Raw genomic sequence first — 24,129 nt, 5'->3', positions numbered from 1 at the left:
TGTGTGTGTGTGTGTGTGTGTGTGTGTGTGTTTGCGTGCGTGCGTATTAGCCTAGAGCACAACTGCCATCTCAAATGTCATCGAATGTGTCCCGTCTAATTTTACTACCCAGTTTGGCTCACAATCTCACAGTATATTCCTCTATAGTATATTAATCTATAGTAAATTCTTCTATAGTATATTAATCTATAGTAAATTCTTCTATAGTATAATGGTCTATAGTATATTTATCTATAGTATAATGCTCTATAGTATATTTATCTATAGTATATTCTTCTATAGTATATTTATCTATAGTATAATGGTCTATAGTATATTTATCGATAGTATAATGCTCTATAGTATATTTATCTATAGTATATTCTTCTATAGTATATTTATCTATAGTATAATGGTCTATAGTATATTTATCGATAGTATAATGCTCTATAGTATATTTATCTATAGTATAATGGTCTATAGTATATTTATCGATAGTATAATGCTCTATAGTATAATGCTCTATAGTATATTTATCTATAGTATAATGCTCTATAGTATATTTATCTATAGTATAATGCTCTATAGTATATTTATCTATAGTATAATGCTCTATAGTATATTTATCTATAGTATAATGGTCTGTAGTATATAGCTCTTCAGAGAGATGCAATATCTTAGTGTAACAGTTGGGTCATGTTTGAAACCTGATACAGTGTCTACTGATGGTTGATTGGTTGACTGGCTGATTGGTTGGTTGTACTGTATCATGTGACCATTAAAAGTAGAACACAATAAAACCATAAGCGTTATTTCCATTGTGGTGTAGATTCCTCCTGTATGTATGTGTACTGTTGGGTATTCAATGTAAACGGACACTGCCAACAAAAAGTGGGCCGTTTTTGGGCAGAGGACCCTTGATTACAGGGTTGGACTGCTACAGTGTGCTGCTGCTGTGGTTAACAGAATAATCAAACATATTAAGTACATACACTGATGATACAAAACATTAGGAACACCCTCAGAACAGCCTCAATTCTTTGGGGCATGGACTCTACAAGTTGTCGAAAGCAATCCACGAGGATGATGGCCCATGTTGACTACTATACTTCCCACAGTTGTGCGAAGTTGGCTGGATGTCCTTTGGGTGGTGGACCATTGTTGATACACACGTGAAACTGTTGAGCGTGAAAAACACACCAGTGTTGCAGTTCTTGACACACTCAAACCGGTGCGCCTGGCACCTACTACCATACCCTGTTCAAAGGCACTTAAATATTTTGTCTTGCCCATTCAACCTCTGAATGGCACCCATACACAATCCATGTTTCAATTGTCACAAGGCTTAAAAATCCTTCTTTATCCTGTCTCCTCCCCTCTGAATAAGACAGCAGGGAACTGATCCTAGATCAGCACTCCTACTCTGGCATGTCCTGTGGAAGTGTTTTCTGTGAAAGGAATTCAGACACTCTTGGAAGACAAATGGGACGTTTTTCTGGAAGAAAAAAATTGAGTTTTTATAACTTCTAAGACCATGTATTGTGATGAAAACAAAAATTATAGCAAGAACCACATCATGCACCCACAGCAGAGAGAGAGAGAGAGAGAGAGAGAGAGAGAGAGAGAGAGAGATGTGACAGTACGCAATCTTCGGGAAACACTTTTGTCTCGTGAGCGCTACTTTCAGAACTACTGGCTAAAAAGTATACAAATGTACCGGAAAATCTCTTTAATACATTACATTATGTACAGGGTATATTAGCCTCAACTTCTGTTATGTACTTGGAATGTGATGTCATCAATAAAGTTAAGAAGCCTTCATTTCCCCCTTTCCCTGTCTCCCTTTCTATCTTCTTCTTCTCTCTGACAATAGTTCTCCCATTATAGATGGCCAGGTCAGGCACAGTCACACTCACACTCACACTCATCCACTCTCTGACTGCTGACTTTTTCACCTTTGACCTTTCGACTCCTCACTCTGCACTGTCCCATTGTGGACCTACAGTGAGCTCCAAAAGTATTGGGACAGTGACACATTTTTGTTATTCTTTTAGGCTCTGCCCTTTGGATTTTAAATTATTCAATGACTATGAGGGTAAAGTGTAGACTGACAGCTGACAGCTATTGTCATCCATATCGGGTAAACAGTTTAGAAATTACAGAACTTTTTGTATATAGTCCCCCCATTTTAGGGGACCAAAAGTATTGGGACAAAATTCACCAATATGTGTATTAAAGTAATAAAAACGGTTAGTATTTGGTCCCATATTCATAGCACCAATGTCTACATCAGGCTTGTGACTCTACATTTGTTGGATGCATTTGCTGTTTGTTATGGTTGTGTTTCAGATAATTTTGTCCCCAATAGAAATTAATTGTAATAATGTATTTTGCCATTTTGGAGTCAATTTTATTGTAAATAAGAATATAATATGTTTCTAAACACTTCTATATTAATGTGGATGCTACCATGATTACGGATAATCCTGAATGAAATATGAATAATGATAAGTGAGAAAGTTACAGACGCACAAATATCATAACCCCTCCACCCCCCCAAAATGCTTACCGCTCACCATTACAATAACAAAGGTGGTTAGCATTTTGGGGTATGTACAGTACCAGTCAAAAGTTTGGACACACCTACTCATTCCAGGGTTTTTCTTTATTTTACTATTTACTATTGTAGAATAGGGAAGACATCAAACTATGAAATAGCACATATGGAATCATGTAGTATACAAAAAAAAGTGTTAAACATATCAAAATATATTTTATATTTGAGGTTCTTCAAAGTAGCCACCCTTTGCCTTGATGACAGCTAAGTGAATCTCTCTGCAACCCACACAGTTGTGAAGAGGGCACGAAAACGTTTCTTCCCCATCAGGAAACTGAAAATATTTGGCATGGTCCCTAACACCCTACCAAAACCAGCCGCGCATGTGCGCCATCGTGTGCAAATTGATTTTGTCCCCCCACACAAACGCGATCACGACACGCAGGTTTAAATATCAAAACAAACTCTGTACCAATTATATTAGTTTGGGGACAGGTCGAAAAGCCTTAAACAATTATTGCCTACCAGACAAGCTAAACTACTTCATTGCTCACTTCGAGGCAAATGGCACTGAAACATGCATGAGAGCACCAGCTGTTCCGCAGCCGATGTGAGTAAGACCTTTAAACAGGTCAACATTCACAAGGCCGCAGGGCCAGATGGATTAGCAGGACGTGTACTGCGAGCATGCGCTGACGAACTGGCAAGTGTCTTCACTGACATTTTCAACCTCTCCCTGTCCGAGTCTGTAATACCAACATGTTTTAAGCAGACCACCATAGTGCCTGTGCCCGAGAACACTAAGCTAACCTCCCTAAATGACTACCGACCCATAGCACTCACTTCTGTAGCCATGAAGTGCTTTGAAAGGCTGGTCATGGCTCACATCAACACCATTATCACAGAAACCCTAGACCCACTCCAATTTGCATACCACCGCCAACAGATCCACAGATGATGCAATCTCTATTGCACTCCACACTGCCCTTTCCCACCTGGACAAAAGGAACACCTATGTGAGAATGCTATTCATTGACTACAGCTCAGCATACAACACCATAATGCCCTCAAAGCTCATTAATAAGCTAAGGACCCTGGGACTAAACACCTCCCTCTGCAACTGTATCCTGGATATCCTGACGGGCCACCCCCAGGTGGTAAGGGTAGGTAACAACACATCCACCATGCTGATCCTCAACACAGGGGCCCCTCGGGGGTGCGTGCTCAGTCCCCTCCTGTACTCCTTGTTCACTCACGACTGCACGGCCAGGCACGACTCCAAAACCACCATAAAGTTTGCCGATGACACAACAGTGGTAGGGCTGATCACCGACAACGACGAGACAGCATATAGGGAGGAGGTCAGAGACCTGGCCCTGTGTTGCCAGGACAACAACCTCTCCCTCATCGTGATCAAGACAAAGGAGATGATTGTGGACTACAGGAAAAAGAGGACCGAGTACGCCCCCATTCTCATCGACGGGGCTGTAGTGGAGCAGGTTGAGAGCTTCTAGTTCCTTGGTGTCCACATCACCAACAAACTAACATGGTCCAAGCACACCAAGACATTCGTGAAGAGGGCACGACAAAACCTATTTCAGTCTACCTACCAGTAGACTGAAAAGATTTGGCATGGGTCCTCAGATCCTCAAAAGGTTCTACAGCTGCACCATCAAGAGCATACCGACCCCAAGGCACTCCAGAGGGTAGTACAAACAGCCCAGTACATCACTGGGGCCAAGCTCTCTGCCATCCAGGACCTCTATATCAGGCGGTGTCAGAGGAAGGGCCTAAAAATTGTCAAAGACTCCAGCCACCCTAGTCATAGACTGTTCTCTCTGCTACCGCACGGCAAGCGGTACCGGAGCACCAAGTCTAAGGCCAAGAGGCTTCTAAACAGCTTCTACCCCCAAGAAATAAAACTCCTGAACATCTAATCAAATGGCTACACAGACTATTTGCATTTCCCCCCCCCTCTTTTGCACCGTGCTACTCTCTGTTGTTATCATCTATGTATAGTCACTTAAATAACTCTACCCACATGTACATGTTACCTCAACTAAATGGTGCCACCACACATTGACTCTGTACTGGTACCCCCCTGTATATAGTTTCGCTATTGTTATTTTACAGCTGCTCTTTAACTTCTATGGGCTACGTGGGACCTAGCGTCCCACCTGCGGGACACAGCCAGTGAAATATCAGGGCGGCAAATTCAAAAACAACAAAATGTCATAATTCAACTTTCTCAAACATACAACTATTTTACACCATTTTAAAGATACACTTCTTCTTGATGTAACCACATTGTCCGATTTCAAAAAGGCTTTACAGCGAAAGCAAAACATTAGATTATGTTAGGAGAGTACATAGACAAAAATAATCACACAGCCATTTTCCAAGCAAGGACATGTGTCAATAAAACCCAAAACACAGCTAAATGAAGCACTAACCTTAGACGATCTTCATCAGATGACACTCCTAGGACATTATGTTACACAATACATGTATGTTTTGTTCGATAAAGTTCATATTTATATCCAAAAACAGCATTTTACATTGGCGCGTGATGTTCAGAAAATGTATTCCCACCAAAACTGTCGGTGAATGACCACATCAATTTACAAAAATACTCATCATAAACGTTAACAAAATATATAACAATTATTTAAAGAATTATAGATAGACTACTCCTGGATGCAACCACTGTGTCAGATTTTAAAATAGCTTTACGGAGAAAGCACATTTTTCAATATTCTGAGTACATAGCTCAGCCATTACGGCGAGCTATACAGACACCCGCCAAGTTCAGGGCAACCTAAACTCAGAATTAGTATTAGAAATATTCTCTACCTTTGCTGATCTTCATCAGAATGCACTCCCAGGACTGCTACTTCCACAAGAAATTTTGTTTTTGTTCCAAATAATCCATATTTATGTCCAAATACCATTTTGTTAGTGCGTTCAGAGCACTATCCAAAGGCATAACGCGCGAGCGTGGTACCAGAGACGAAAAGTCAAAATGTTCCATTACCGTACTTAGAAGCGTGTCAAACGCTGTTTAAAATCAATCTTTATGGTATTTTTAACGTAAAATTGCGATAATATTCAAACCGGACAATAGCGTATTCATTCAAGGAGAAAAAAGGAGGAACGGTGTGACTGCGCATATTCAATCCCTTTGTTGCCAGGCAGTCCACTCAGAAACTGAGCTCCTATTATCTGCCCAGTGACAGGAGAATGCTCAAACCACTTTCTGAAGGCTTTAGACAGCCAATGGAAGCCTTAGGAAGTGCAACGTAACCCCACGGATACTGTAGTTTTGAAAGGGACTAGAAAGAAGAACTACAATTCTCAGATCCTCCACTTCCTGGTTGACTTTTTCTCAGGTTTTTGCCTGCCTTATGAGTTCTGTTATACTCACAGACACCATTCAAACAGTTGTATAAACTTCAGAGTGTTTTCTATCCAAATCTACTAATGATATGCATATTCTAGTTTCTGGGCCAGAGTAGTAACCTGTTTAAATTGGGTACGTTTTTCATCCGGCCGTGAAAATACTGCCGCCTAGCCCAGACAGGTTAATTACTTGTTAATTTTATTTCTTATTCTTATCTGTATTCATTTTTAATTTTACATTTTTAACCACATTGTTGGTTAGGGGCTCATAAGTAAGCATTTCACTGTAAGGTCTACACCTATTGTATTCGGCACATGTGACTAATACAATTTGATTTGAATTTAGCTGGCTAGCTTGCAGTTGCTAGCTTATTTGTCTTATTTAGCTAGCTTGCTGTTGCTAGCTTACTCTTGCTAGCTAATTTGTCCTGGGATATAAACATTAAGTTGCTATTTTACCTAAAATGCACCTGGTCCTCTACTCCAACAATTAATCCACACATAAAACGGTCAACAGAATTGTTTCTAGTCATCTGTCTTCCTTACAGGCCTTTTTTTCTTTGGACGTTATATGGCGATTGGCATCTAACTTTCATTCATCTTTCAATCACCCACGTGGGTATAACCAATGAGGAGATGGCACATGGATATCTACTTCTATAAACCAATGAGGAGATGGGAGAGGCAGGACTTGCCCCGCGTTCAGCGTCACAAATAGAACTGACTTCTATTTTAGCGCTTGGCAACGCAGATGCTCGTTTGTGCGCGCGAGCAGTGTGGGTGCAATAATTGATTAACATGTATGTTTACATTTATTTTGCAACGCGAGCGATGTGGTCAGCACACGTTCTACAGCTGCACCTGTAACGGCTCTCATATCGCTCATCGACAAAGGACACAGTGCTGTTCTCTTTCACAGTGTCACGTCCTGACCAGCAGAGGGAGTATTGTATTAGTATTTTGGTCAGGACGTGGCAGAAGGGTTTGTGTTGTATGGTTTTTCTAGTATGTCTGTTTCTTTGTTGGTCTGTGTGGCTCCCGATCAGGAACAGCTGGTCATCGTTGTTCCTGATTGGGAGTTATATATTAGGAGTGTGTTTTTCACCTGGGGTTTGTGGGTTGTTGATTTTGCACTGCTAGTATTTGTTATAGCCTGCAAAACTGTTCCTGTCGGTCGTTGTTTCTTGTTTTTTCGTGGTGTTCACATTTAAATAAAATATGATGAGCACGCAACCCGCTGCGTATTGGTCCACTTTTTCCGACAGCGATTTCTCCATATCTTCAGACAAAGAGGAGCGTGACACACAGTTTATTCTGCAGACATACACAAAACACAATCTGAGTGACATGAAATAAAAATAAATGTACACTTCACGAGGTGACTAACCTCATTAGCAAGGAAAGTACAGGACAGACGCTAGCTAGCCTTTAGCGTACAGCAACGTGCTAACTTTGTAAATGTCCATAAAATTTTAAATACAGGACACAACTCTGTAACACTATCACATAACATGTCAACATCGATAGTGATTATAAAACAATATTGTTTTCAGCCTAACATACATCAGATATCTTTTTAAAAGGGAAAACACTGGGTGCAGCATGGAGCACGATACATACCTCCATCATAGTTGAACAACTCTTTGGCTGGATGCTGCGTGATCATGTTCACAGAGATGCAGTTGCACAAATAATACAGCAGGTGGCGCCACAACTGTTATGGTTACCCGGACTACCTGCATTTACCCTTTTTTAACTCTCCGGCACTGACTCTATGCACACACACTGGACTCACACACTTACACTGACACCCCAACACACACATAGACATACACACACACAGCATACGTCAACAGACACACACAACATGCACACACGTATACTAATGCCACACACACACACTTTCTCACACATACGCTGCTGTTAAAGCTCAGTCTATCATCTATCCTGTTGCCTAGTCACTTTACCCCTACCTACAGTACATGATTCCATATGTGTTATTTCATAGTGTTGATGTCTGCATTATTATTCTACAATGTAGAAAATAGTAAAAATAAAGAAAACCTTTGAATGAGTAGGTGTGTCCAAACTTTTGACTGGTACTGTATGTATATTTTTCTATCTTTATTTTTAACTCTGCGTTGTTGGAAAAGGACCCACAAGTAAGCATTTCACTGTTAGTCTACACCTGTTATTTACAAAACATGTGACAAATAAAATTGTATTTGATGATTTTATAAATCCATATGCAATGGTGAAGCACAAATGTTATGGTCAGGGTTGTGTGGCTCTATCATGTTCCACAACTTTTTCATTCCTCTAGCAGTTCCCTTATGACACCACTAGTGGGCGATGGTGACCTAGGAGAGATTCATTCCTCTAGCAGTTCCCTTATGACACCACTAGTGGGCGATGGTGACCTAGGAGAGATTCAAGCCATTGGGTCGGATTGGGAAGCTAGTGATGTCCATCACAATGACTACTCCTCTACTACAGACCAAATACATACGGCTCCTCTCTCACCTATGCGCAGGTACAAAAAAGCGAAACAAATTATTATGAAATTGATCATAAAAAGCCCTCAGTCAGCAAGCACCATTCAGTATTTTCCTCCCATTGGAAGGTTGACCAGGTGAGGTCAGAACAGCAGAAACATGTGATTGGTTTAGCCTTGGTCCAGGGCTTTAGTGAGACTTTCTCAATGAACATTGATGCAGGGCCTTGGACCACAGCTCTAGAAAACACTGGGGTTAAAGTATCAACCCCCTGTAACAAAATGACAGTTTAGAACTGGTATCCACCCTGGGTAAACACTGCAGAGACATTTACATTTTACATTTACGTCATTTAGCAGACGCTCTTATCCAGAGCGACTTACAAATTGACATAGTGCGTCTCAGATTAGTAGTGAGTGCTGATCTAGGATCAGTTTGGCTTTTTAGATAATAATGAAGGACCTCAGCCTCCGGAGCCACTGCCTGGTCAAGTCGCTACCATCTAGAGGGAAAAGACCGTACAGGTCATCAAAGCTGGAACAGAGAGACTGATAAGCAGCTTCTATCTCCAGGCCATCAGGCTGTTAAACAGTCACCACTATCCTGCCTCCGCCCAGTACCCTGTCACTGTTACTAGCCTCCATCAGTACCCTGCCCTGAACCTTAGTCACTGTTAATAGCCTCCCCCAGTACCCTGCCCTGAACCTTAGTCACTGTTACTAGCCTCCACCAGTACCCTGCCCAGTACCCTGTCACTGTTACTAGCCTCCATCAGTACCCTGCCCAGTACCCTGTCACTGTTACTAGCCTCCATCAGTACCCTGCCCTGAACCTTAGTCACTGTTACTAGCCTCCATCAGTACCCTACCCAGTACCCTGTCACTGTTACTAGCCTCCATCAGTACCCTGCCCAGTACCCTGTCACTGTTACTAGCCTCCATCAGTACCCTGCCCAGTACCCTGTCACTGTTACTAGCCTCCATCAGTACCCTGTCACTGTTACTAGCCTCCATCAGTACCCTGTCACTGTTACTAGCCTCCGCCCAGTACCCTGTCACTGTTACTAGCCTCCATCAGTACCCTGCCCAGTACCCTGTCACTGTTACTAGCCTCCATCAGTACCCTGCCCAGTACCCTGTCACTGTTACTAGCCTCCATCAGTACCCTGCCCAGTACCCTGTCACTGTTACTAGCCTCCATCAGTACCCTGCCCAGTACCCTGTCACTGTTACTAGCCTCCATCAGTACCCTGCCCAGTACCCTGTCACTGTTACTAGCCTCCATCAGTACCCTGCCCAGTACCCTGTCACTGTTACTAGCCTCCATCAGTACCCTGCCCAGTACCCTGTCACTGTTACTAGCCTCCATCAGTACCCTGCCCAGTACCCTGTCACTGTTACTAGCCTCCATCAGTACCCTGCCCTGAACCTTAGTCACTGTTACTAGCCTCCACCAGTACCCTGCCCTGAACCTTAGACTGTTACTAGCCTCCACCAGTACCCTGCCCTGAACCTTAGTGACTGTTACTAGCCTCCATCAGTACCCTGCCCTGAACCTTATAGGCTGTTACTAGCCTCCATCAGTACCCTGCCCTGAACCTTAGTCACTGTTACTAGCCTCCACCAGTACCCTGCCCTGAACCTTAGTGACTGTTACTAGCCTCCCCCAGTACCCTGCCCTGAACCTTAGTGACTGTTACTAGCCTCCACCCAGTACCCTGCCCTGAACCTTAGACTGTTACTAGCCTCCACCAGTACCCTGCCCTGAACCTTAGTGACTGTTACTAGCCTCCCCCAGTACCCTGCCCTGAACCTTAGTGACTGTTACTAGCCTCGCTCCGTACCCTGCCCTGAACCTTAGTCACTGTTATTAGCCTCCCCAGTACCCTGCCCTGAACCTTAGTGACTGTTACTAGCCTCCCCCAGTACCCTGCCCTGAACCTTAGTCACTGTTACTAGCCTCCCCCAGTACCCTGCCCTGAACCTTAGTCACTGTTACTATCCTCCCCCAGTACCCTGCCCTGAACCTTAGTCACTGTTACTAGCCTCCACCAGTACCCTGCCCTGAACCTTAGTGACTGTTACTAGCCTCCACCAGTACCCTGCCCTGAACCTTAGTCACTGTTACTAGCCTCCACCAGTACCCTGCCCTGAACCTTAGTCACTGTTACTAGCCTCCACCAGTACCCTGCCCTGAACCTTAGAGACTGTTACTAGCCTCCATCAGTACCCTGCCCTGAACCTTAGTCACTGTTACTAGCCTCCATCAGTACCCTGCCCTGAAACTTAGTCACTGTTACTAGCCTCCATCAGTACCCTGCCCTGAACCTTAGTGACTGTTACTAGCCTTAGTGACTGTTACTAGCCTCCATCAGTACCCTGCCCTGAACCTTAGTGACTGTTACTAACCTTAGAGACTGTTACTAGCCTCCATCTGTACCCTGCCCTGAACCTTAGTCACTGTTACTATCCTCCCCCAGTACCCTGCCCTGAACCTTAGTCACTGTTACTAGCCTCCACCAGTACCCTGCCCTGAACCTTAGTGACTGTTACTAGCCTCCACCAGTACCCTGCCCTGAACCTTAGTCACTGTTACTAGCCTCCACCAGTACCCTGCCCTGAACCTTAGTCACTGTTACTAGCCTCCACCAGTACCCTGCCCTGAACCTTAGAGACTGTTACTAGCCTCCATCAGTACCCTGCCCTGAACCTTAGTCACTGTTACTAGCCTCCATCAGTACCCTGCCCTGAAACTTAGTCACTGTTACTAGCCTCCATCAGTACCCTGCCCTGAACCTTAGTGACTGTTACTAGCCTTAGTGACTGTTACTAGCCTCCATCAGTACCCTGCCCTGAACCTTAGTGACTGTTACTAACCTTAGAGACTGTTACTAGCCTCCATCTGTACCCTGCCCTGAACCTTAGTCACTGTTACAAGCCTCGCTCAGTACCCTGCCCTGAACCTTAGTGACTGTTTCTAGCCGGCTACCACCCGGTACTCTACTCTGCACCTTAGAGACTGCTGCCCTATGTACATAGAGTCATTGAACACTTGTCACTTTAATAATGTTTACGTACTGTTTTACCCACTTTAGATGTATATACTGTATTCTAGTCATGGCTTATCCCATATAACTACTGTAGTTATATGGGATAAGCCATGACTAGAATACAGTATATACATATGAAGTGGGTAAAACAGTGTGTATATATATATATATATATATACACTGAGTGTACAAAACATTAGGAACACCGTCCTAAAATTGAGTTGCACCCCCTTTTGCCTCAATTTGTCAGGGCATGGATTCTACAAGGTGTCGAAAGCATTCCACAGGGATGCTGGCCCATATTGACTCCAATTCTTCCCACAGTTGTGTCAAGTTGGCTGGATGTCGTGAAAAACCCAGCAGCGTTACAGTTCTTGACAGTCAACTGGCATGCCTGGCACCTACTACCATACCCCATTCAAAGGCACTTCAATCTTTTGTCTTCAAATCAAATACATTTTTTATGGTCGCATATACATACAGGAAAGTATACCCCTTTACTTTTCCCACATTTTGTTACGTTACAGCCATATATTAAAATGGATTAAATACATGTTTTTCCTCATCAATCTACACACAATAGCCCATAATGACAAAGCAAAAACAGGTTTTTAGAAATGTTTGCAAATGTATAAAAAATGATACAGTAGGAAAGAAACCCTTCATTGACAGTATGCTTATCCATCCATCCTCTTATCTCTGTGTCCTTCCCAGCTCCTCTCCAGTACAGCCACTGACACATCTTTCTCCTGTGTCTGCAGTACAGCCACTACTCTTCCCAAAGCCAGTGAGGTACGGGAATCATACCAATCTACTCTATCCCAATGTCCTTATCAGTGTAAAGTCTGCTGCCCCCTTTCCTCTGTTCTATGGGTGCAGGCGAGAGCTCCTGTTGAACCCACTGGAGTTCCTCCCTCGAGGTGGTCCCTGCCCACCGGCCCTCACCCCTAGTGCACCGACTCTGGCTATACGGTCCCATTCTACTGTTATTGGTTTACAGGCCAGGTAAAGCTGAGTGTGCGCGTGTGTGTGCGTGTGTGTGTGTGTGTGTGCATGGGAGCAAGCGTGCAAAGGTTGCTAACCTGAGGTTTAGTGATCATAGTAGATGCATTCTATTTAGGATGTATTCTTGATTGATTTTAGTAATTGTAAATGTGGATCTGCGTTCATTACTGAATTCATCAGTCCTAGCTATTCCCTTCACCCCGTCGGTCCTACCTTCTTATGCCCTCCTCCTGTCCCCCTGTCTTCCTGTCTTCCTGACTTAGTGTCCTCTCCTCTCCTGTCCTGTCTTACCTTATTATGTCTTCCTGTCCTCTCCTTTTCTGTCCTGTCCTCTCCTGTCCTCTCCTGTCCTGTCTTATCTTATTATGTCTTCCTGTCCTCTTCTCTCCTCTTGTGTCCTGTCCTCTCCTCTTCTGTCCTCCCCTCTCCTCTTTTGTCCTCTCCTCTTCTGTCCTGTCCTGTCCTGCCCTCTCTTCTCCTGTCCTCTCCTCTCCTGTCTTACCTTATTATGTCTTTCTGTCCTGTCCTCTCCTGTCCTCTCCTCTCCTGTCAACCCCTTGTGTTTCCATGACTACCTCATTAAAAGAACCCCGCACAGGTCACCTGATGGGACGGTCTCTCAGTCCCTATTGGATGCCTTGCTCATTACACCTATCACCACCCTCCCGCCCCTCCGCCTGAGGAAGAAGAAGCGTCGGAGTGTTAGTGCCTTACACCTGCCCAACAACAAGAGGTAGAGGGTGACATCATCGTGTGATGTAATGTATGGCGATCACTCACTCTGCCCTGTAGACTGAAGACCTGTTGACATGAACCATTAACGATGACTGATTACTTATGTCACAATTTCCCCATGACGGCATGTTATAGCGTGGGTCACTAACTAACAACCGTATCTAACAAAACAAACAAATACATACCGGAAGGCAGCTAGAGACAACGCTGTTCTTTCCCTCGATTCCATATCGACCTTGTTAGATCAGAAGAGAACGAATAGATATTAGCAATATGGTGGAAATTCCATCCAGCCTTTAAGAAGAGGTCTAGTCAAGGTCAAATTAAAGATAAAATCAAGCACCATATGACCCCTTTTGAAAACCTTTCAGACCTACAGGAGCGCCTACAGATGAGGGGCTAAGGGTTCATTTGGAATTGATTGAGTCTTCGGCTATTCCCAAATGGCACCCTATTCCCTATTTAGTATACTATTTAAAGTGTACTAAGTAGTGCACCCTTGCATAGTGCACTACTTTAAATAGTGTACTAAATAGGGAATAGGGTGCCATTTCTACTTTAAATAGTGTACTAAATAGGGAATAGGGTGCCATTTGGGAATAGCCTACTTAGTGTCAACAAAGAGCCGTCTATGGGAGTTGAACTTTAAAGCCACTGCCTCTGAAATGTAGCTAGCTACTTGACAACAGCCGAGTTCCCTCAGCACGCTGCAAATGGCAACAGCCATGTTGTGTCTCCGAGAGGACCTTGCAGACAAGCTATGATCCCGCTGAAACAATTTGGCTTGAGACACATTTTCACTGAGTTCAAACATGACAGTAGGCATACAGAAGTGTTTAGAACAAGTGTGGCAGTATTAGATCTGACATTTGTCCAGGAAATAGCCACACTCATACATGTCCATCTGTAGGTATGCATGTGGGTTTATTTCCATATATTTTATGTGTGCATGTAGCAGGAGGACATCTGACAGCTTTGTTATTAGAATTTTTATTTTTTTTACCAGGTAAGTTGACTGAGAACACATTCTCATTTACAGCAACAACCTGGGGAATAGTTACAGGGGAGAGGAGATGAATGAGCCAATTGTAAACTGGGGATTATTAGGTGACCATGATGGTTTGAGGGCCAGACTGGGAATTTAGCCAGGACACTGGGGTTAACACCGATTCTCTTACAATAAGTGCCATCGGATCTATAATGACCTCAGAGAGTCAGGACACCCATTTAACGTCCCATCCGAAAGACGGCACCCTACATAGGGCAGTGTCCCCAATCACTGCCCTGGGGCATTGGGATATTTTTTAGACCAGAGGAAAGAGTGCCTCCTACTGGCCCTCCAACACCACTTCCAGCAGCATCTGGTCTCCCATCCAGGGACTGACCAGGACCAACCCTGGTTAGCTTCAGAATCAAGCCAGCAGTGGTATGCAGGGTGGTATGCTGCTGGCTTATTGAATGACAGTCCTGTGTAGTTGGCATGCGTTTATGAGATACATTGGTCACCTCTTGTTGGTAACTACTTAGATATTTGAAAATGTGTTGCTCAGATAATAACAATATCCTAACTCACTGTAGGTAACCATGGTGAATAACCATCATTTAACCCAATAGGTACCCATGGTGATTAACCATCATTTAACCCACTGTAGGTAACCATGGTGAATAACCATCATTTAACCCACTGTAGGTAACCATGGTGAATAACCATCATTTAACCCACTGTAGGTAACCATGGTGAATAACCATCATTTAACCCACTGTAGGTAACCATGGTGAATAACCACCATTTAACCCACTAGGTAACCATGGTGAATAACCATAATTTAATCCACTGTGGTGGGTCATCACTGTTTCACCCCTCATCTTCCTTTTAATTCCTCTGTTTCTCTCTTTCATTCCTCATCCTCCCTTCTTTCTCTGTCCAAGAGTCTCCTGGCACCAATCAGTCACTGATCTGGGTGACCCCAACCTCTCCTCTCCTGTCAATGCTGTCTATATCTTTAGGTAAACATGGAATTGAATTGTGTATGAATATAACAAAGTTAGTGTTTGTACGCGCTAGTATGCGTGTGTTACAGTATTTTCTCTGTAAATCCTCTCCTTAATGTATCTACACAGAAGTGCACATCAGACATCATTTGAACAATGAGGGGGACATTGTGTGGTTCAGGCCGAGGATGCAAAAAGGTCCAAGCACTACAGTACGTCCGGGATCAAGTTTTCCCCTTAGGTACTGATCTAGAATCCGAGATGATTGTGGACTACAGGAAACGGAGGACTGAGCACGCCCCCATTTTCATCGAAGGGGCTGTAGTGGAGCAGGTTGAGAGCTTCAAGTTCCTTGGTGTCCACATCACCAATAAACTATCATGGTCCAAACACACCAAGACAGTTGTGAAGAGGGCACAACAAAGCCTGTTCCCCCTCAGGAGACTGAACAAATTTGGCATGGGTCCTCAGATCCTCAAAAAGTTCTACAGCTGCACCCCTGACAGCATCCTGACTGGTTCCATCACTGCCTGGTATGGCAACTGCTCGGCCTCCGACCGCAAGGCACTACAGAGGGTAGTGTGTACGGCCCAGTACATCACTGGGGCCAAGCTTCTTGCCATCCAGGACCTCTTTACCAGGCGGTGTCAGAGGAAGGCCCTAAAAATTGTCAAATACTCCAGCCACCCTAGTCATAGACTGTTCTCTCTACCACACGGCAAGCAGTACCGGAGCACCAAGTCTAGGTCCAAAAGACTTCTTAGCTTCTACCCCCCAAGCCATAAGACTCCTGATCAGCTCATCAAATGGCCACCCAGACTATTTGCGTTGCCCCCCGCCCTCTTTTAAGCTTCTGCTACTCTCTGTTTATTATCTATGTATAGTCCCTTTACCTCTACCTACATGTACATATTACCTCAATTACCTCAACTAACCGGTGCCCCCGCACATTGACTCTGTACCGGTACCCCCCTGTATATAGTCTCCACATTGACTCTGTACCGGTACCCCCTGTATATAGTCTCCACATTGACTCTGTTCCGGTACCCTCTGTATATAGCCTCCACATTGACTCTGTACCGGTACCCCCCTGTATATAGTCTCCACATTGACTCTGTACCGGTACCCCCTGTATATAGTCTCCACATTGACTCTGTTCCGGTACCCCCTGTATATAGTCTCCACATTGACTCTGTTCCGGTACCCTCTGTATATAGCCTCCACATTGACTCTGTACCGGTACCCTCTGTATATAGCCTCCACATTCACTCTGTACCGGTACCCCCTGTATATAGCCTCGCTACTGTTATTTTACTGCTGCTCTTTAATTATTTGCTACTGTCACTGGCTTGTAAGTCAGCGTTTCACTGTAAGGTCTACTACACCTGTTGTATTCGGCGCATGTGACAAATAACATTTGATTTGATTTGATTTTGATCTTCCCTTCCCCCAATCCTAACCTTAACCATTAGTGGGGGAAATGCTGAACTGACCCAAGATCAGCATCTAGGGGAAACTTCACACTACACATTACAGTTCAGCTGTGCAGGGATCATTCCATGGTGGAGCTGGCTTCAGCGTTTCAATGAAGTGTGTCAATACAGAGCCAGGGCAGCTGGTAACATACAGTAGCAGCTCCTTTGGTGTGATGCCAGCTCCATACTCAAGTGCTGAGTCGCCGTGGACAACCGACCTCCTCATCTCCGTAACCAAGGCGGCCGTTGTTGCCATAACACTCAGCTCCTCGGGGAGCCATAAGCAGACATGGTGGAGACAGACTAGAGATCCAGCTTCAGCAACTTCAGCAGTTGGCATGGCACTACTGTACACTACTGTACATCATGGCTGTAGCATTCAATGTGCCTTTTTTGGGGGCCCACCCAAGTATCTGAGTTCCTCACACACAGCGACCCTTCATAGACGACTCATTTAATGGGTCATCAGGCAGATTAGAGGCCTGCACAAGACATTAGGAGGTAAGAGCTGTGTCTCCTCTCCATCAGCACTCTGGTGTTCTTGGATGTGTCTTGATGTGAAGTGGGAACCTCGTCTACTTCCGAGTGAACCAAATGTAGTGTACTACAGTTATGGACACTAAAAAGATAGTTTTTTTCTGGTGATCAATTAACGCTAAAAAACGGCAGATAGAAGTATGATGTTGTAATGGTGCTACTAGTAGGGTGAAGTTGCCCCTAGACACTGATCTTGGGTCAGTTTAACATTTTCCCCACTAATGCTTAATGTTAGGATTGTTGGAGAGGGAAACTGATCCTAGAGCTGTGCATAGTGGAAACGTGATGTGTGTGAGCTGGTATGACTATTGTAGTACACAAAGAGGGACAGCTGTGACACACTGGTCTGGATACAAGTCTGTTGTTAGTGCAGTATTCACACAGAAGTTGGTCTGAGCTTCGGTTGGTTCTCTCCAACCTTTTTTTCTTCTCCCCGAGGGCTTGATACCTTTCGTTGTTTGTATTTGAAAATCCAACAGTTGTATTGGAAGAGGGCGACGCTCGGGGTCGTTGTGTGCCTGTGGGTGTTTGAGTGAGAAATAGACAGAGGAGAACCAATCAGTAAAAAGCACAGCCCCTCTTCATTATCGACACATCTTGCCTACAACAGCATGGAGCCATTCCAGACTGTGAAGTCAGGAGGACTTGGAGTTAGGTGTAAGGCAGACTGGTATGACTAAACCCCTCTTCCATGTTTCCTTGCAGTGAGGAGGTGGAGGAGCCAGAGACCACTTCTCACATGTCGTCTGCAGTCAAGACCATGACCAAAGGACCTGCTGGCAGCCCCAACAACTCCATCACCTTTACCACCACTCAGGGTGAACTGTGTGAGTGGGTGGGATTGTGTAAACTGAGTGAGTGGGTGTGTGTATGTAGCTGTGTGAGTGGATCTGTGTGTGTAAGCTGTGTGAGTGTGTGTGTGTGTGTGTGTGTGTGTGTGTGTGTGTGTGTGTGTGTGTGTGTGTGTGTGTGTGTGTGTGTGTGTGTGTGTGTGTGTGTGTGTGTGTGTGTGTGTGTGTGTGTGTGTGTGTGTGTGTAAGCTGAGTGAGTGGATGTGTGTGTGTAAACTGAGTGAGTGGGTGTGTGTGTGCAAGCTGTGTGAGTGGGTGTGTGTGTGTAAACTGAGTGAGGGTGTGTGTGTGTGTGTGTGTGTGTGTGTAAACTGAGTGAGTGTGTGTGAGTGGGTGTGAGTGTGCAAGCTGAGTGTGAGTGGATGTGTACTATATGTGGACACACTTTTAAATGAGTGGATTCTGCTATTTCTGCCACACCCGTTGCTGACAGGTTTATAAAATCAAGCACACAGCCATGCAATCTCCATAGACAAACATTGACAGTAGAATGGCCTTACTGAAGAGCTCAGTGTTGTTAATATGATGGTATTAACAACACCATCATAGGATTCCACATTTCCAACAAGTTAGTTCATCACATTTCTGCCCTGCTAGAGCAGAATCGTCTGTCCTTGGTTGCAACACTCACTACCGAGTTCCAAAGTGCCTCTGGAAGGAACAAAAAGACATGGTATAATTCTGCTGTACCTGCAGATGCGGTGAAGAGGTCAATGGAATCCAGATGATGTGGAACAGATGGGCACACATTCAACAAATCTGATCTAACAAAGTGTATATTTGTCAAATCAGTCATGATTGATGTATTGTAATAGACCCACAATGTGGTTACTAAAGTCAGATTTGGATATATTTGGCTGTTTTCGCTGCATAACATTTAGAAGTTGTCCCTTTTCAGGTTTAGAAGAAGTGACTGCTAAATGCTAACTCCTGTTAGTATAAGGTGATAGCATAGCATACAGGAAATCGGTGGTGGTAGTCAAAGTCGTTTTAAAATGCAATGCAGTTGATTGGTTAAGATGGCATGAACATGTATTGGGGTTGACCTCCATACAAACATTATACTCCGATATTTACCTCAACATAGTGTGGAATACACATACACTGAGTGTACAAAACATTAAGAACACCTGCTCTTTCCATCACAAAGACTGACCAAGTGAATCCAGTGGAAAGCTACTTCAATCAGTGTAGATGAAGGGGGAGGAGACAGGTGAAAGAAGGATTTTTAAACCTTGAAACAATTGAAACATGGATTGTATATGTGTGCCATTCAGATGGTGAACGGGCAAGACAAAATATTTAAGTGCCTTTGAACGGGGTATGGTAGTAGGTGCCAGGCGCACCGGTTTGAGTGAGCCAAGAACTGCAACGCTGCTGGGTTTTTCACGCTCAACAGTTTCCCGTGTGTATCAAGAATGGTCCTCCACCCAAAGGACATCCAGCCAACTTCGCACAACTGTGGGAAGCTTTCGACACCTTATAGAGTCCATGCCCCAACAAATTGAGGCTATTCTGAGGGCGAAAGGGGGTGCAAATCAATATTAGGAAGGTGTTCCGAATTTTTTGTATACTCAGTGTATATGTTATGGTAAATGTGTAAGAACTGTGACTCACAGGAGGTTGGTGGCACCTCAATTGGGAAGGACGGGCACGTGGTAATGGCTGGAGCGGAATAAGTGGAAAGGTATTAACAACATCAAACATGTGGTGTCCGTGGTTTCAATGTGTTTGATTCCATTCCATTCGCTCCATTCCAGCCATTATTATGAGCCATCCTCTCCTCAGCAGCCTCCACTGCTTTGGATCTATACATTTCTTGAGAAATGTATGAAATTATTGTTTTTACACATTTACTGCGACATACAGTACCAGTCAAAACGTTTGGACACACCTATAGGTCCACAGACAACACCTACTCATTCAAGGGTATTTCTTTATTTTTACTACTAGTTTTTAATAGTGAAGACATCAAAACTATGAAATAACACATATGGAATCATGTAGTAACCAAAAAAGTGTTAAACAAGGTAAAATATATTTCAGATTTTAGATTCTTCAAAGTAGCCACCCTTTGCCTTGATGACAGCTTTGCACACTCTTGGCATTCTCTCAACCAGCTTCACCTGGTATGCTTTTCCAAAAGTCTTGAAGGAGTTCCCACATATACTGGGCACTTGTTGGCTGCTTTTCCTTCACTCTGCGGTCCAACTCATCCCAAACCATCTCAATTGGGTTGAGGTTGGGTGATTGTGGAGGCCAGGTCATCTGATGCAGCATTACATCACTCTCCTTCTTGGTCAAATAGCCCTTACACAGCCTAGAGGTGTGTTGGGTCATTGTCCTGTTGAAAAACAAATGATAGTCCCACTAAGCGCAAACCAGATGGGATGGTGTATCACTGCAGAATGCTGTATTAGCCATGCTGGTTAAGTGTGCCTTGAATTCTAAATAAATCACAGACAGTGTCACCACCAGTGTCTCCGTCTTCAACATGGTTCTGACGGAGATGGTCGCCTCGCTTCGCGTTCTTAAGAAACTATGCAGTATTTTGTTTTTTTTATGTATTATTTCTTACGCTGTTACCCCAGGAAATCTTAAGTCTTATTACATACAGCCGGGAAGAACTATTGGATATAAGAGCAACGTCAACTTACCAACATTACGACCAGGAATACGACTTTCCCGAAGCGGATCCTCTGTTTGGACCACCACCCAGGACAATGGATTGGATCCCAGTAGGCGACCCAAAACAACGGCGCCGCAGAATGGGCAGACGGAGCGGTCTTCTGGTCAGGCTCCATAGATGGGCACATCACTTATTGCTCCCGACTATACTACTCGCCAATGTCCTGTCTCTTGACAACAAGGTAGACAAAATTCGAGCAAGGGTTGCCTTCCAGAGAGACATCAGAGATTGTAACATTCTCTATTTCACGGAAACATGGCTCACTCAGGATACGTTATCAGAGTCAGTATAGCCACCCGGTTTCCTCACGCATCGCGCCGACAGAAACAAACTTCTCTCTGGTAAGAAGAAGGGCGGGAGTGTATGCCTTATGATTAACGAGTCGTGGTGTGATCATAACAACATACAGGAACTCAAGTCTTTTTGTTCACCTGACCTAGAATTCCTTACAATCAAATGTTGACCGCATTATCTACCAAGAGACCTCTCTTCGATTATATTCAAAGCCGTGTATATCCCCCCAAGCAGACACCTCGACGGCCCTGAAAGGACTTCATTGGACTCTATGTAAACTCGAAGCCACATATCCTGAGGCTGCATTTATTGTAGCTGGGGATTTTAACAAAGCTAATCTGAAAACAAGGCTCCCTAAATTTTATCAGCATATCGAATGCGCGACCCGGGCTGGCAGCATTCTGGATCATTGCTACTCTAACTTCCGCGACGCATACAAAGCCCTCGCTCGCCCTCCTTTCGGCAAATCTGACCACGACTCCATTTTGTTGCTCCCAGCCTATAGAAAGAAACTAAAACAGGAATCGCCCGTGCTCAGGTCTGTTCAACACTGGTCCGACCAATCTGATTCCACGCTTCAAGATTGCTTCAATCACGTGGACTGGGATATGTTCCATATAGCCTCAGACAACAACATTGATGTATACGCTGATTCGGTGAGTAAGTTTATTAGCAAGTGCATTGGTGATGTTGTACCCACTGTCACGTCCTGACCAGCAGATGGAGCTGGTGTAGTAGGTTGGGGGTCAGGACGTGGCAGTCTGGTGTGTGTCTTGTGACTCCTGATCAGGAACAGCTGGGAATCGTTGTTCCTGATTGGGAGTCACATATGTAGGAGTTGTTTGTCACTGGGGTTTGTGGGTAATTGTTTCTTGTTTAGTGTGTTTGCACCTGACAGGACTGTTGGCTGTCAGTTTCCTTGTTTTGTTTGTTATAGTGTTCTTTCTAATTAAATTGAAAGATGAATACTAACTCCGCTGCATTTTGGTCCATTCCTGAAGACAGCCGTTACAGAATTACCCACCAACAAAGGACCAAGCAGCGGAAGAAGGCTGGCGAGGTAAGGGAGACCGGGAGGCACCCCCAATAATTTTTTAGGGGGGGGCACAAGGGGAGTTTTGCGGGGCAAGAATGGAGCCCCAGGCCAGCTCCCCGCACTTGCATGGAGGTGCGTGTTCGCAATCTGGTACGCCCAGTACCAGCACCACGCACCAGGAGTCTAGTGTGTCAACCCAGCCTCGCCAGTCAACAGTCGTCATCAGAGCTGCCCGCCAGTCAACAGTCGTCATCAGAGCTGCCCGCCAATCAACAGTCATCATCAGAGCTGCCCGCCAGTCAACAGTCGTCATCAGAGCTGCCCGCCAGTCAACAGTCGTCATCAGAGCTGCCCGCCAGTTAACAGTCGTCATCAGAGCTGCCCGCCAGTCAACAGTCGTCATCAGAGCTGCCCGCCAGTCAACAGTCGTCAGAGCTGCCCGCCAGTCAACAGTCGTCAGAGCTGCCCGCCAGTCAACAGTCGTCAGAGCTGCCCGCCAGTCAACAGTCGCCAGAGAGGTCAGACTGCGCTGAACTGCCGGAGTGGCCAGACTGCGCTGAACTGCCGGAGTGGCCAGACTGCGCTGAACTGCCGGAGTGGCCAGACTGCGCTGAACTGCCGGAGTGGCCAGACTGCCCTGAACTGCCGGAGTGGCCAGACTGCCCTGAACTGCCGGAGTGGCCAGACTGCCCTGAACTGCCGGAGCGGCCAGACTGCCCTGAACTGCCGGAGCGGCCAGACTGCCCTGAACTGCCGGAGCGGCCAGACTGCCCTGAACTGCCGGAGCGGCCAGACTGCCCAGACTGTCCCGAGCGGCCAGACTGCCCAGACTGTCCCGAGCTGCCAGACTGCCCAGACTGTCCCGAGCTGCCAGACTGCCCAGACTGTCCCGAGCTGCCAGACTGCCCAGACTGTCCCGAGCTGCCAGACTGCCCAGACTGTCCCGAGCTGCCAGACTGCCCAGACTGTCCCGAGCTGCCAGACTGCTCAGACTGTCCCGAGCTGCCAGACTGCCCAGACTGTCCCGAGCTGCCAGACTGCCCAGACTGTCCCGAGCTGCCAGACTATCCCGACTGCCTGGAACGGCCAGACTGCCCAGACTGTCCCGAGCTGCCAGACTGTCCCGACTGCCTGGAACGGCCAGAGCCTGAGCCGCCTCCAGGATAGGTGGGTTGGGGAGGGAGGGTGTAGCACAGTGCCGTGGTTGACGGCAGCCACCCTCCCTTCCCTCCCTTATTGTTTAGGGTTACTGTTTAAGGGTTTTGTTGGGGATTTTGTTTGTTGGTGTTTTTTTGTTGTTGTGGTTAGGTGCATTCTGGGGTCTGCACCTTGAGGGGGGGTACTGTCACGTCCTGACCAGCAGATGGAGCTGGTGTAGTAGGTTGGGGGTCAGGACGTGGCAGTCTGGTGTGTGTCTTGTGACTCCTGATCAGGAACAGCTGGGAATCGTTGTTCCTGATTGGGAGTCACATATGTAGGAGTTGTTTGTCACTGGGGTTTGTGGGTAATTGTTTCTTGTTTAGTGTGTTTGCACCTGACAGGACTGTTGGCTGTCAGTTTCCTTGTTTTGTTTGTTATAGTGTTCTTTCTAATTAAATTGAAAGATGAATACTAACTCCGCTGCATTTTGGTCCATTCCTGAAGACAGCCGTTACACCCACAGTGACTATTAAACCTTCCCCAACCAGAAACCATGGATTGATGGCAGCATTCACGCAAAACTGAAAGCAGCAACCACTGCTTTTAATCATGGCAAGGCGACCGGAAACATGACCGAATACAAACAGTGTAGCTATTCCCTCTGCAAGGCAATCAAACAAGCTAAGTGTCAGTATAGAGACAAAGTAGAGTCGCAATTCAACAGCTCAAACACGAGACGTATGTGGCAGGATCTACAGTCAATCACGGATTACAAAAAGAAAACTAGCCACGTAGCGGACATTGACGTCTTGCTCCCAGACAAATTAAACAACTTCTTTGCTCGCTTTGAGGACAATACAGTGCCACTGACACGGCACCCGACCAAAACCTGCGGG

The 24,129-nt window shown here is 45.3% G+C and overlaps 1 protein-coding gene across 7 annotated transcripts in view; it reads left to right on the top strand.

The window, feature by feature from the left end:
• The window catches only part of pdlim5a (PDZ and LIM domain 5a), a 144,996-nt gene that overhangs the window by 101,211 nt on the left and 19,656 nt on the right, over positions 1-24,129 (top strand). For 4 of the 7 annotated variants that reach the window (XM_014172475.2, XM_014172472.2, XM_014172468.2 and 1 more), the window contains 4 exons: positions 12,194-12,484; positions 13,071-13,217; positions 15,149-15,226; positions 17,929-18,050. In XM_014172475.2, coding sequence (XP_014027950.1) covers positions 12,194-12,484; positions 13,071-13,217; positions 15,149-15,226; positions 17,929-18,050 — 638 coding nt within the window. The remainder of the gene's footprint in view (positions 1-12,193; positions 12,485-13,070; positions 13,218-15,148; positions 15,227-17,928; positions 18,051-24,129) is intronic. The other 3 variants (XM_014172470.2, XM_014172479.2, XM_014172478.2) reach the window with 3 other exon arrangements.

This window comes from Salmo salar, chromosome ssa24, assembly GCF_905237065.1.
Source record: "Salmo salar chromosome ssa24, Ssal_v3.1, whole genome shotgun sequence".
NCBI lineage: Eukaryota > Metazoa > Chordata > Actinopteri > Salmoniformes > Salmonidae > Salmo > Salmo salar.
The sequence above is the reverse complement of the archived record's forward strand: the minus strand, read 5'-3'. Positions and strand labels throughout refer to the sequence as shown.